Genomic DNA, 13,702 nt, shown 5'->3' with positions numbered 1-13,702 from the left:
TTTTAAGGGGAAACTTTTCTCTAAGGATTTTTTTATTTTTATTAATAGTTGCATGTCTAAGTTGTGACCGCTTACTGTATATTTTACTACTGCCTTTTCCCTCCTGCTTTTTCCCTCCAGCTGCCAGGGTTCTCACTCACACCAAGCCCTGGCAGCACATCACCCCCACCCTCATCCACCTCCACTGGCTCCCGGTCAAGTTCCGCATCTCTTACAAACGCCTCCTCCTCACTTACAAATCCTTTCATTCACTTGCCCCCCAATACCTGTCTGACCTCCTCCACCAACACACTCCATCCTGGAACCTGTCTGACCTCCTCCACCAACACACTCCATCCTGGAACCTGTCTGACCTCCTCCACCAACGCACTCCATCCCGGAACCTGTCTGACCTCCTCCACCAACACACTCCATCCTTGAACCTGTCTGACCTCCTCCACCAACACACTCCAGCCTGGAACCTGTCTGACCTCCTCCACCAACACACTCCATCCTGGAACCTGTCTGACCTCCTCCACCAACACACTCCATCCTGGAACCTGTCTGACCTCCTCCACCAACGCACTCCAGCCTGGAACCTGTCTGACCTCCTCCACCAACACACTCCATCCTTGAACCTGTCTGACCTCCTCCACCAACACACTCCAGCCTGGAACCTGTCTGACCTCCTCCACCAACGCACTCCATCCCGGAACCTGCGGTCCTCAGACATGGGTCTGCTGTCCATCATCCCGTACCAGACTCAAAACCTTTAGGGACAGAGCCTTCAGCGTGGCAGCCCCCACCCTCTGGAACTCTCTCCCTCCTGAAATCCGTAACGCCCGACCCTGGACACTTTCAAAACAACCCTCAAGACCCACCTCTTCACCATGGCCTTTCCCCATTAGGCAAATCTGTTTCCCTTGGTCCCCCTCCCCCCACCTTGCCCCCTCTCCTGTAAAGCCACCTTGGGTTTTATGAAAGGCGCTATATAATTCAAGTCATTATTATTATTATTTAGAATGGATTTTAATTCTTCCTTTGGGAAAAGGAGTCATCTCTCATTCCAATCAATCATTGACTCTCTCTCTCTCTCTCTCTCTCTCTCTCTCTCTCTCTCTCTCGCAGTGGAACTAAAGGAACAGCAGGTATTCATTTGCACTACTGCTGAACCAATATTTGTTTCCATCTGCAGAAATGGCATTAAGACATCCTGATAGAGCTGCTAGCCGTCTTCTCAGCGTGACCACAGGAGTAACGGCAGTGTTAAAGTCACAGGACTGACTGCAGTGCTAAAGTGAACAGGACTGACTGCAGTGTTAAAGTGAACAGGAATGACTGCAGTGTTGAAGTGAACAGGACTGATTGTAGTATTAAAGTGAACAGGACTGACTGCAGTGTTAAAGTGAACAGGAATAACTGCAGTGTTAAAGTGAACAGGAATGACTGCAGTGTTAAAGTGAACAGGAATGACTGCAGTGTTAAAGTGAACAGGACTGACTGCAGTGTTACAGTGAACAGGACTGACTGCAGTGTTAAAGTGAACAGGAATGACTGCAGTGTTGCAGTGTTAAAGTGAACAGGACTGACTGCAGTGTTAAAGTGAACAGGAATGACTGCAGTTTAAAGTGAACAGGACTGACTGCAGTGTTAAAGTCACAGGAATGACTGCAGTGTTAAAGTCACAGGACTGACTGCAGTGTTAAAGTGAACAGGAATGACTGCAGTTTAAAGTGAACAGGAATGACTGCAGTGTTAAAGTCACAGGAATGACTGCAGTGTTAAAGTCACAGGACTGACTGCAGTGTTAAAGTGAACAGGAATGACTGCAGTTTAAAGTGAACAGGACTGACTGCAGTGTTAAAGTGAACAGGAATGACTGCAGTTTAAAGTGAACAGGAATGACTGCAGTGTTAAAGTGAACAGGAATGACTGCAGTGTTAAAGTGAACAGGACTGACTGCAGTGTTAAAGTGAACAGGAATAACTGCAGTGTTAAAGTGAACAGGAATGACTGCAGTGTTAAAGTGAACAAGAATGACTGCAGTGTTAAAGTGAACAAGAATGACTGCAGTGTTAAAGTCACAGGAATGACTGCAGTGTTAAAGTCACAGGAATGACTGCAGTGTTAAAGTGAACAAGAATGACTGCAGTGTTAAAGTCACAGGAATGACTGCAGTGTTAGAGTGAACAGGAATGACTGCAGTGTTAAAGTCACAGGAATGACTGCAGTGTTAAAGTGAACAGGAATGACTGCAGTGTTAAAGTGAACAGGAATAACTGCAGTGTTAAAGTGAACAGGAATGACTGCAGTGTTAAAGTGAACAGGAATGACTGCAGTGTTAAAGTCACAGGAATGACTGCAGTGTTAAAGTGAACAAGAATGACTGCAGTGTTAAAGTCACAGGAATGACTGCAGTGTTAAAGTCACAGGAATGACTGCAGTGTTAAAGTCACATGACTGACTGCAGTGTTAAAGTGAACAGGAATGACTGCAGTGTTAAAGTGAACAGGAATGACTGCAGTGTTAAAGTGAACAGGAATGACTGCAGTGTTAAAGTGAACAGGAATGACTGCAGTATTAAAGTGAACAGGAATGACTGCAGTGTTAAAGTGAACAGGAATGACTGCAGTATTAAAGTGAACAGGAATGACTGCAGTGTTAAAGTGAACAGGAATGACTGCAGTGTTAAAGTCACATGACTGACTGCAGTGTTAAAGTGAACAGGAATGACTGCAGTGTTAAAGTGAACAGGAATGACTGCAGTATTAAAGTGAACAGGAATGACTGCAGTGTTAAAGTGAACAGGAATGACTGCAGTGTTAAAGTCACAGGAATGACTGCAGTGTTAAAGTCACAGGAATGACTGCAGTGTTAAAGTGAACAGGAATGACTGCAGTGTTAAAGTCACAGGAATGACTGCAGTGTTAAAGTCACAGGAATTACTGCAGTGTTAAAGTCACAGGAATGACTGCAGTGTTAAAGTCACAGGAATGACTGCAGTGTTAAAGTCACAGGACTGACTGCAGTGTTAAAGTCACAGGAGTGACTGCAGTGTTAAAGTCACAGGACTGACTGCAGCGTTAAAGTGAACAGGAATGACTGCAGTGTTAAAGTGAACAGGAATGACTGCAGTGTTAAAGTGAACAGGAATAACTGCAGTGTTAAAGTGAACAGGAATGACTGCAGTGTTAAAGTCACAGGAGTGACTGCAGTGTTAAAGTCACAGGAATGACTGCAGTGTTAAAGTGAACAAGAATGACTGCAGTGTTAAAGTCACAGGAATGACTGCAGTGTTAAAGTCACAGGACTCACTGTAGTGGTAAAGTCACAGGAATGACTGCAGTGTTAAAGTCACAGGAGTGACTGCAGTGTTAAAGTCACAGGAGTGACTGCAGTGTTAAAGTCACAGGACTGACTGCAGTGTTAAAGTCACAGGAATGACTGCAGTGTTAAAGTCACAGCAATGACTGCAGTGTTAAAGGAGAATTTTGTTTTTTTTACCTAGACCCCTCTCCTCACATTAATTATGATCTGACGACTCACCCAGTCATCTCCGCAGCGTTTCTGGCCGTCCTACGCGTTGTTTTGAGATCAATACTCTCCAATCCAGTCGTAAAATAGAGCTCCGTGGGGGCCAAGTGACAGCCTGTCTTTCCTGCATCTAAATAGCCAGTTTTATTCCCGTTTTCGCCACATATCATCATAATCTCATCCGTCAAGTACAGGTAGTTGGCCAGCCCGCAGGAAAGTATCGCAGGACTTGACGAGACTTGGTGACCGAGATCACGAATGAGGTAATTTGATCTCTGGGAGACTCCAGGGAACAGCCAGGGGAAATATCAGTCTGGTCATTGTTGAGGGATGAGATTATGACGATATGTGGCGAAAACGGGAATAAAACTGGCTATTTAGATGCAGGAAAGACAAGCTGCCACTTGGCCCCCTCGGAGCTCCATTTTACGACTGGCTTGGGCGCTGTTGATCTCAAAACAACGCTAGGACGGCCAGAAACGCTGCAGAGATCATTGGGTGAGTCGTCAGATCATAATTAATGTGAGGAGAGGGGTCCAGGTTAAAAAAAAATGAAATTCTCCTTTAGGACTGACTGCAGTGTTAAAGTCACAGGAGTGACTGCAGTCTTAAAGTAAAACAGCATTCAGAGTATCTTGCAGCATGTTGCACGGGGAGAGATCATTGAAAAGTCTTGGTCTAATTTGTGTTAGTTCCTTGACGTGAAGAGTTTGAGAACCACTAAACCAATGGCATATCAGGCAGGGAGAGAGAGGCAGTTGTATTTCACTCCCCACGGGGATCATTAAAGTTAAATGTATATCTTTATAGACATTGCATAATGTTGGATTACATTTTCTGTATTTCAAGAAACGTGGCACGCTGCTGCGCTGCTAGAGCAGACCCTGTAGCTGGCGTCATCCAAAGCTAATATGACAGCATAGTGAGGCCATAGTCCATAATATACTACAAATGTCTTTTACTGCATGAGCTCTCATAAAAACGACTGCTGAAAAATGCACCGCTCGGTGGGTCAGTCACGCACCTGACGTCATGCTCTCACTCACAAAGCGTCGCCAGCACCACACACGCTAGCTGATGCTAACCCCACAGGACGGGGACAGGAAACGCTGCTGTGCAACCAGCGACTGTGTCTCACCAGGATCACACACGCGCACGCACGCACGCACGCACGCACGCACGCACGCACGCACGCACGCACGCACACACACACACACACACACACACACACACACACACACACACACACACACACACACACACACACACACACACACACACACAGACACACACTGTATACAGATGTAGTCCCTAGTCAGAGACACGGGCACTAATCTAGCCTGGTTAATATGCTCCTGTTGCATTTTGAGATGTATTTCTAATGAAAAGTGCATGTAATGAAATGTATTATGTATTATTTCGATGAAGCTGACTGTAGAAATAGACTCATTAACAACAGTTAAACATGAACAATGCACCAGTGGAGTTTCTGAGCACAAAAGACATTTATGCCATTCTTCTGAGGCGTTTGTCTTCAAGGTAAGTACTCCCGCCCACTGACAGCGCTGTGGGCGACTGGAAGTCCAGAGCGAAACAGGATGTGAGGTCACGTGATCAGGATGGCTTTACCAGGTTAATACTGCACACTTTATTTTTTGCACAATTACATGCATGCATGCACAATGAAGTACCCACATAAACACCCACTTATTGCACTACCTCTCTCTCTCTCTCTTGCACACACACACACACACACACACACACACACACACACACACACACACACACACACACACACACACGTGCAGGCGCACGCACACACGCACACACACACACACACACACAGTCTCTCACACACACGCGAACGCACGCGCGCACGTGCGCATACACACACACACACACACACACACACACACACACACACACACACACACACAGCAATTCATCCTGCTCAGTGGTTATATCGGGGTACAGTACTTACAGTATGCCATGCACACACACACACACACACACACACACACACACACACACACACACAGTGGTCGGGGTGTTTTATGGAGAGTGGTCTGGTCCATCCGCTCCCTTAATGAAACAGTTGCGTCATTGGAATTCACTGCAGCTTGAACCAGTTCCAAATGGAAGAGCCAATAAGCTAACCTTGCCTGGCATCAACAACAGCAACAACAACAACAACAACAACAACAACAACAACAACAACAACAACACACAGTGGAGCTCCACGAGGCGAGCCTTTGGATCAGCACAGAGCAGGATGGAATTGACAAAATACCATCAATCCTCCTCTGTATGGCTTTTCAAACCCAGCATGACACCATAGGGTTGCTTTGCCGTCAGTACTGGCACGACGCGATGAGGCAGCGCCAAGGTCCGTACGCTCCACTGAGCCAAGGTCCGTACGCTCCACTGAGCCAAGGTCCGTACGCTCCACTGAAGTGCCAACAGTGATGGTGAAGAACACCCTCGAGTGTAATAGTGCAATTATACAATGGTTACCAACAAAATAGAAGACATAAACAAAATGTATTCATATTGTGGGGCAATTTGATCTGAAGAAGAAGTAGAAGTAGAATAAGTAGTAGAAGTAGTAGTAGAAGTAGAAGTAGAAGTAGAAGTAGAAGTAGAAGTAGAAGTAGAAGTAGAAGTAGAAGTAGAAGAAGAAGAAGAAGAAGAAGGAGAAGAAAGATCACGATTCTCCAGAACTGAATAAATACCACACATATAAGCACACAACTGCTTTGCGAGCTCAATCTTGTTGTGGTGTTTGATGAGAGATTAGACAGAACTACCTGTTCCACATTAGGGGTGTCAAAATTAATCGTATAATCGATGCATCGAGATGCGGACGTGTGAATCGAATTGAAGACAGATGAATCGTTGAATCGTTTATGTTTAAATTTCTGTTGATATTCAGATTTTAAAGCACTTTCTAAGTAAACAAGGCCAGGTCGAAACCTGGCATAGGGCCGGTGTGCTCAGTAAAGTGCAGAACTCTGCCAAGCTGTATTGAGTCATTTGTGTAGTGTGCCTGTGCTGTAGTGTAGCCTATGTGGGTTAATAATCCTGGGTTTAAGCTTCATTAACATGAAGTGCCAGATTTATGGTTAATCTAGTAATATATATTATTTTCACACATAAATGTAGGCTATTGAAATGTAGGCTTATTATGTGTATTCCCAGCCTCCCCCCCCCCCCATACGTGTAGGCTAGGTGTTTTTTTTTACAATGAATTCGTATATCATTAATAATTGGGATTATTGTAAATATTAGGATAGGTGAGATCAGATGACTGCTTACCATGTAAAAGCTTTAATAACACTGGAATTGAGGGCCATAGACTATGGCCCAAAATTCAAATATAACACTATGGCCCATAGTGTTATTAAATATTGTACATGGTATGCAGTCATCTGATGTCCCCTCCCCTAAACGTTACATGTCATGACTTGCTCCTTCCTTGGCAGATGGTGCGTTCCTTTATCGCAAAATAACTGGGATGTGGAGGCTAAATGACATCACATCCGTTTTGTTAGCGTTCCATTTGCAGAAAACTTGAGCTGGGAAGTTCACTGTTCATTGGTCAGATCCAGTCGCTAGCCAGGCTAGCCATTGTTAGCCATTGTTATTGACAACATGGCATTTGGCGTCATTTTGCGCATACAAAGACTGCAGCCTCATGTCCACACAGATAGATGTTAAGTCAAGTCAAGTCAAGTCAAGTCAAGTCAAGTCAAGTCAAGTCAAGTCAAATTTTATTTATATAGCACCTTTCATACACAAAGGCAATTCAAGGTGCTTATGTTAGGCAGTGCTGTGTGTACAGCTTATTTAATGAGACACAAACAAAACAGAAGTGCTAAACAGCATTACTACGATTATACTACTACTGTTGTTGCGCGGCACAGCCATCTTGGATTTTTGAGGTTGGGGCTGCTGAGACTCCTACGAGTTTGGAATGGGACATACCAGCTCTGATGACGTCACCGCCCAGCTCATGACCTTTGAAGTCATAAGATTACCAGTCCCCAGTTATAAAGGAATGCACGAAGAGATCTGTGCTCGAGCACATTGCCTCGTGTTTCACTGTAAACGAGTAGGCTATTGTGACAAGCAAACTTTTTCAGTGAAACAAATTCGCTTGTCACACAATACTCGTTTGACTTATTTGAGGGCATGTATGTTTATCGTTCACGTTCGCTAGCCTGTCGGTCTTTAAACTCTTTGAACAGGTCGGGGTGCCTGTCGGCAAGATGTTTAGCCAGGTTCGATGTGTTTGAGCCTTTCGCTTTGGTCGCGTTGAAGCACCTTTTACTTCAGGAGCAACTGCACGGCCGGGCGTCAAGTCAGCCAGAATGTACTAGTACGTCATCCGCTTTGTTGCTTTCAAAATAAAACGCTTATTGTAACCTTATTTATTCTGAGTAATGCGTTACAGCCACAGTTTCACGCCATATAACATCACAACGAGTATTTTGATACAAGGTTTGCTGCTTCATTCATTGAAATACCTTTTCTCCTCCAACGTGCATCAATAAGCTATTTACTTTTGTTTAAGTAACATTATTTTGAAAGTTTTAACCGGAAGTTTTCCAGCTCTTCCCGAAAAAAGCTGCCTGGAGATATTCTCCCGAATGAGAAGCACACTTCTTCATAGCGCACGCCCGATAAAACTCATTCAAAACGTTGCACTAGTTTACTGACTACACTGTCGTTTCCCATAATGTTAGTCACAAGAAATGTGGAGAAATAATCACTTTTTGGGCATCATGGTGATCACTATTCAGCAACAATGGACATGTATTGGAAATGAAATGCCTTCGCTTGTTTCACAACTTGTCTGCTCCAAAGCGCTACTCCAACCGGAGATACTGTCTAAAGGTAGGCTTTAGAATGATGTTAGCTTAGCGTCACCTAATATCATCACAGTCAGTCCCTCTCCTGACAAAAAAATGCTCCAGGTAGCGCTTTTTCCATGCAAAAATGCAAACGTTATGTGTGAACAGCCCCATACACAGCAGATTACCCCTGCTCAGACATTACCATAGTAATCACACAGCCCGCGCCCCCCGCGCGAGTGCTCGAGCACTCGTTCATAATAGACTATTTAAATTGCTTAAAATGCCCATCCCTAGAAGCCGCTGCCATTTTCGCTGTGTCTGTCCTCCTGTGTGTCAGGAGTCGGCACGCCCACACATGAAGCAGACAGAGTCAGAGAGAGCTTTTTTCACTTTTCACCAGTCACCATTGGTTCAAGGCAACGATGTGTTTGTTAGCCAGAGGTGCGTTACCGCCACCTACCGGACTGGAAAGACATTTACTCGGCCAGGATCCGTGCGCTAATGCAGCGACAGAGTCGAATGTAAGGGCCCTGCTGTGCATGCACACCGGCCCCAAAAAGGGACTTGATATTTATCTGACTGCTTGTATTAATTGAGGAAAAAGTAACCATGTGCAGTAATTAGGGATGTCCGATATTATCGGCCTACCAATATTATCGGCCGATATTAGCATAAAAATCGATATCGGAAAATATCGGTATCGGTTTTCATGCCGTTTTTTTTTTTTTTTTTTTTTTTTTTTAAATACACGGAGAGTCTCACTGAGAGCAATGCTCTCTTTTTCAGGAGTGCCCTGTGTCTGATCTGTTGGCCACTGAGCAGCTCCACTGGAGCGGTTGGGGTTAAGGGCCTTGCTCAAGGGCACCTCAGTGGTGGTAATGAAGGAGGGGCAAGCACTGCCTTTTCACTTTCCCCACCCAGATTTATCCTGCCGGTCCCGGGGATTGAACCGACGACCTTTTGGTCACAAGCTCGCTTCTCTAACACTTACAACTTTAACACAACATGCATATTATATATTAAACTCTTCAGCTACATTAAGCTACATTATGTAACTTGTTACGTGAAATTTTGGTGGAAAAAAAGCCCGCTTATATCGGTATCGGTTGATATCGGTATCGGAAATTAAGAGTTGGACATTATCGGATATCGGATATCGGTAAAAAAGCCAATATCGAACATCCCTAGCAGTAATAATACAGAAAATTAAGGATTTGATACTTGGAGCTGCAATACTTTGAGATGCATCGTGATGCATCGTGGAATCGAATCGAATCGAATCGTTGACAGATGAATCGGAATCGAATCGAATCGTGAGGCCAGTGAAGATTCACAGCCCTATTCCACATACACTAGCCAACTTGTGGTCATTCTAAAAGCCTCCTTCAATGTCTCACATTCTAGAATTCTCTTTCACGTTCGCAAATGTCTAAGGTCTCACGTTCATGAGTTCACTTCCAAGTTCCCAAGTTCTCCTTCAATGTCTCACTTTCTAGAAGTTGCTTTGGAGTTCTTAACACATTGAGTGCCAAGGACGTCTGTGCACGTCCTAAAAAAAAGTAACGAGGAGTGCCAAGGACGTCTGTGGACGTCCTAAAATCATAATTCATATTATTCCATAATTCTGCTGTTTAAGGTCGTACCCAGCCAGTGAGCATGAATCCCTTCAAGGGATCACACGGCGCCACCTTAAACATCTACACGGGAGCTGCGCCACCCACCTCAGATCCTTTACTTTGTGCAGGAGAAAGCGAGAAAGCCGTGATCAAAGGGGAAACCGATGCATGCTGCAGCCAGAGCCATATAGATTGCTCTGTCTGCAGCTGACAGTTGGCTGCATCCGCACCCACAACTGAGCTCTTCTGCTTCTGTCTATCTGTCTGCATATAGTTTCTCCACACGATTCCCTGCCAGAAAGGCAGCACCCGAAGCCGAACGGCCAAACCTTTTCCTTCAGTCCCGTAACTCCCGTTTGCCATTTCCTTGTTGCGCTGGGATCCGGGCAAAAACGGAGGCTGAAAACAGACTGTGTGCGTGTGGGGAGGAGCCCGCAGCTCAGGGGGGGGGGGGGGGGGGGGAGGGGGGGGGGGGGCACGCAGGCTGCACAGAACCACACCACGCCACCACATCAGAAAACACCAGCCAGAGTCAGTGAATGCGCTTGAAATTAGAGTGCAAAAAGTATTCATAAAAGTGACTTTATCTTGAAAAGTAAAAAAAGACAGCAGAAAACCCTTGAAAGTGCTCTTCTTTCAGAGGCTGTCATTTCATAATGGAACTGTCTAGAAACAAAATGTCTTCTTTGGAAGAAGCAGGAGTGTCCAATGTTTCATTAGAGTCCAGCCCTGTCAATATAGCCCTAATAGAAAAAATTCTATAGCTGTTTTCAACTGAATGGAAGTGAATCTGGCACAGGCTCCAGACAATTTTACTGAAGCGCTGTGGCACTCAATGTGTTAAGGTCAAGAATTGTATAATTCTCAAACAAGTTCTAGAATCTAGATTCTAGAGGCTCTCACATTCTAATTTGCTTTGGGTTTCTCACGGACTCAAGGAGAGTTGGCTTTCAGGTTTTTAATTTCACTTTCTAGACGTCTTAAGGTCAAGAGTTCTCTTTGTCAGTTTCTGTCATTCTCTCTCAAGTTCTCTTGCTAGATTGACATCTGAATGAAGTACTGGAATCCAAGTGAGTTACACATATTATTACAAACATTAAGATGATTATGACAAACATGTAAACTAGGCATAGACGGAAGTAAACGGGCTAGAACTCTAAATGACACCAGAATTCTCCTTTAAAGACCCGTATTGATCTATGGTTCTCTATATTTTGGTGGGTTGGACTCACCGGTGTCACAGTTAGGTCCGGTCTTCCCCGCCTCACACTGGCTGCAGTCGGGTCCGCTGAAGCCGCGGCGGCACACACACCTCCCCTTCACGCACCGCCCTTTGTTGCTGCAGTTGTTGGGGCAACCTTTGGCTGAACAGTCCGCCCCTGTGAAGCCCAGATTGCAGACGCACTTGCCGTCCACGCACCTCCCGCGGTTGTTGCAGTTGTCAGGACAGGCCTTCTCGGAGCAGTCTGGCCCCGTGAATCCAGGGTCGCACGCGCACTGCCCGTTGACGCAGCGCCCCTTGTTTTTGCAATTTCCGGGACAGGATTTGTCCGAGCAGCTTGTACCGGTGAAGCCACTGTCGCAGACGCACCTTCCGTTCACGCACCTTCCCCGGTCGTTGCAGTTGTCGGGGCAGGCTGTCTGCGAGCAGTCCGGACCGGCGAAACCAGGATCGCACAGACACTGTCCGTTCACGCACCTCCCATTGTCGCTGCAGTCCCCGGGACAGTTGGACTGGCTGCAGTCCGGCCCGCTGAACCCAGGGAAGCAGGCACACTTGCCGTCCACGCAGCGACCCTGGTCACTGCACTCGTTGGGACATTCTGGCTTAATGGAACAGCCTGCACCTGAAGGAAAGGGAGGGCAAAGGTCAGAGAGACAGACTGGTCAGACTGTATTTTTCGGTAAGATAACATACACCCCATTTACACCTGTTTTTTTTAATGCGACCTGTATCCGGATAAGTTATCTGGATAGTGGTCGCATTTAAAAACCAGGTGTAAATGGGGTGTATAAACGATCTGAACACAAGGTGAGCCAGTCTACCTCCAGATGTGGTCAGGAAGTTCTGACCACATCCTGATAACGATGCATTTACACCTTGCATTAGCATGTATTTTTCCTTTCCAGATAACATCCAGATGACTTATCTGGATACAGGTCACATTTAATAAACCAGGAGTAAATGGGGTGTTAAAGATGCCTTTTTACATCAAAACACTTCAACCCTCTGGTCTTAAAGGAACTATTTGCTGCCTTTGAACCTTATATCTAGCCAAATTGGGATATAGTGTGATACACAACAACAGTTGTTTTCAATGTTGTGTTGTTGTGATGTGTCTCTGGGGCATGGCTTCAGGATCTGCTCTACTTCCTCGAACCAGTGACTTCAGATCTTGAAGCTGCACCTGCTCGCATGGCTGTTATTCGACCTATAGATTGCATTTACTCAGTTTTGCATGCGCGCGTCCACGGGTAGTTGGATGGAGAGCCTTAACGAGCCCAAGCAGCTGGTGGGATGGAGAGCCTTAATGAGTCCGAGCAGCTGGTGGGATGGAGAGCCTTAACGAGCCCGAGCAGCTGGTGGGATGGAGAGCCTTAACGAGCCCGAGCAGCGGGTGGGGTGCAGAGTTTCTGCCGCCAGATGAACGGGGAGCTCTGGGTGTAGGCAACTTGGAGGCAAGGGAAACATTGTTCGTATACTGCATACTGATTCTGTAATCATATAAAACTGGTTGAAAAGCAAAATGTTCCTGTTGTGTGTTAATGAGGAAATGTCTTGTTTTTTGTTTGATATTGTTGTCTTGTTCTTCTCTTCTCGATATCCACGATATCGCCTGTATTTAGTTATGTTTTTGTCGCCCAGCCATCTTCTCTGGGTTTCCTCTGTTAGTCTCATAGACTGTATAATAAGGTTGGTCTCCATTTTAGGATTTCTCCCATACTATCATTTTTTTTTTCATTTCGGGTTGTCCGTCCGATGTCCGTTAACGTGATATCTCAGGAACGCCTGGACGGAATTTCTTCACATTTGGCTCAAATGTCCAGGTGGACTCAAGGATGAACTGATTAGATTGTGGTGGTCAAAGGTCAAAGTTCAAGGTCACTGTGCCCTCACGAATGCCATTTCCAAGCTTGTTAACGCAATATCTCAGTAATGCCTTGACGGAATTTCTTCACATTTGGCTCAAATGTCCAGTTGGACTCAAGGATAAACTGATTAGATTCTGGTGGTCAAACGTCAAAGTTCAAGGTAACTGTGACCACACGAACGCCATTTTCTAGCTCGTTAACGCGATATCTCAGGAATGCCTTGACGGAATTTCTTCACATTTGCCTCAAATGTCCACTTGGACTCAAGGATGAAATGATTAGATGATTAGTTTTGCCCTACTCTCTTGTGATTGGATGAATGGATCATTGTCCTGCAAACTTATTTGAATAATTGATTACAACTCTGTACAGTATACAGTCATGTTTGGCTTTGTCTTCTCAGAACCAAATGTCACTCTTATTTTGCATCAGTTGGCCTCTTTTGGATTTTTTCCTTTTCATCAATATGTGCATTCTTGTTGGTTTCTTCTTGTCAAACAGTGTTTGCTAATCGTTTGGTGGTGTTTGTTTTAGCCTGCTTGGTACCAGATGTACCAGATGGGTGGCGTTTATGTATTTCATTCCATGTCAGGATAATTAAGACAGTGTCAGATTAGATTAGAT

The 13,702-nt window shown here is 45.2% G+C and overlaps 1 protein-coding gene across 1 annotated transcript in view; it reads right to left on the bottom strand.

The window, feature by feature from the left end:
• Positions 1-13,702, bottom strand: part of tnxbb (tenascin XBb) — a gene marked incomplete at both ends in the record, with an annotated part of 99,301 nt that overhangs the window by 77,384 nt on the left and 8,215 nt on the right. The window contains one exon of the mRNA XM_083645898.1: positions 11,218-11,832. Within this exon, the coding sequence (XP_083502024.1) occupies positions 11,218-11,832 (615 nt within the window). The remainder of the gene's footprint in view (positions 1-11,217; positions 11,833-13,702) is intronic.

This window comes from Poromitra crassiceps (assembly GCF_964638095.1).
Source record: "Poromitra crassiceps genome assembly, chromosome: 11".
NCBI classification, from domain to species: domain Eukaryota; kingdom Metazoa; phylum Chordata; class Actinopteri; order Beryciformes; family Melamphaidae; genus Poromitra; species Poromitra crassiceps.
The sequence above is the reverse complement of the archived record's forward strand: the minus strand, read 5'-3'. Positions and strand labels throughout refer to the sequence as shown.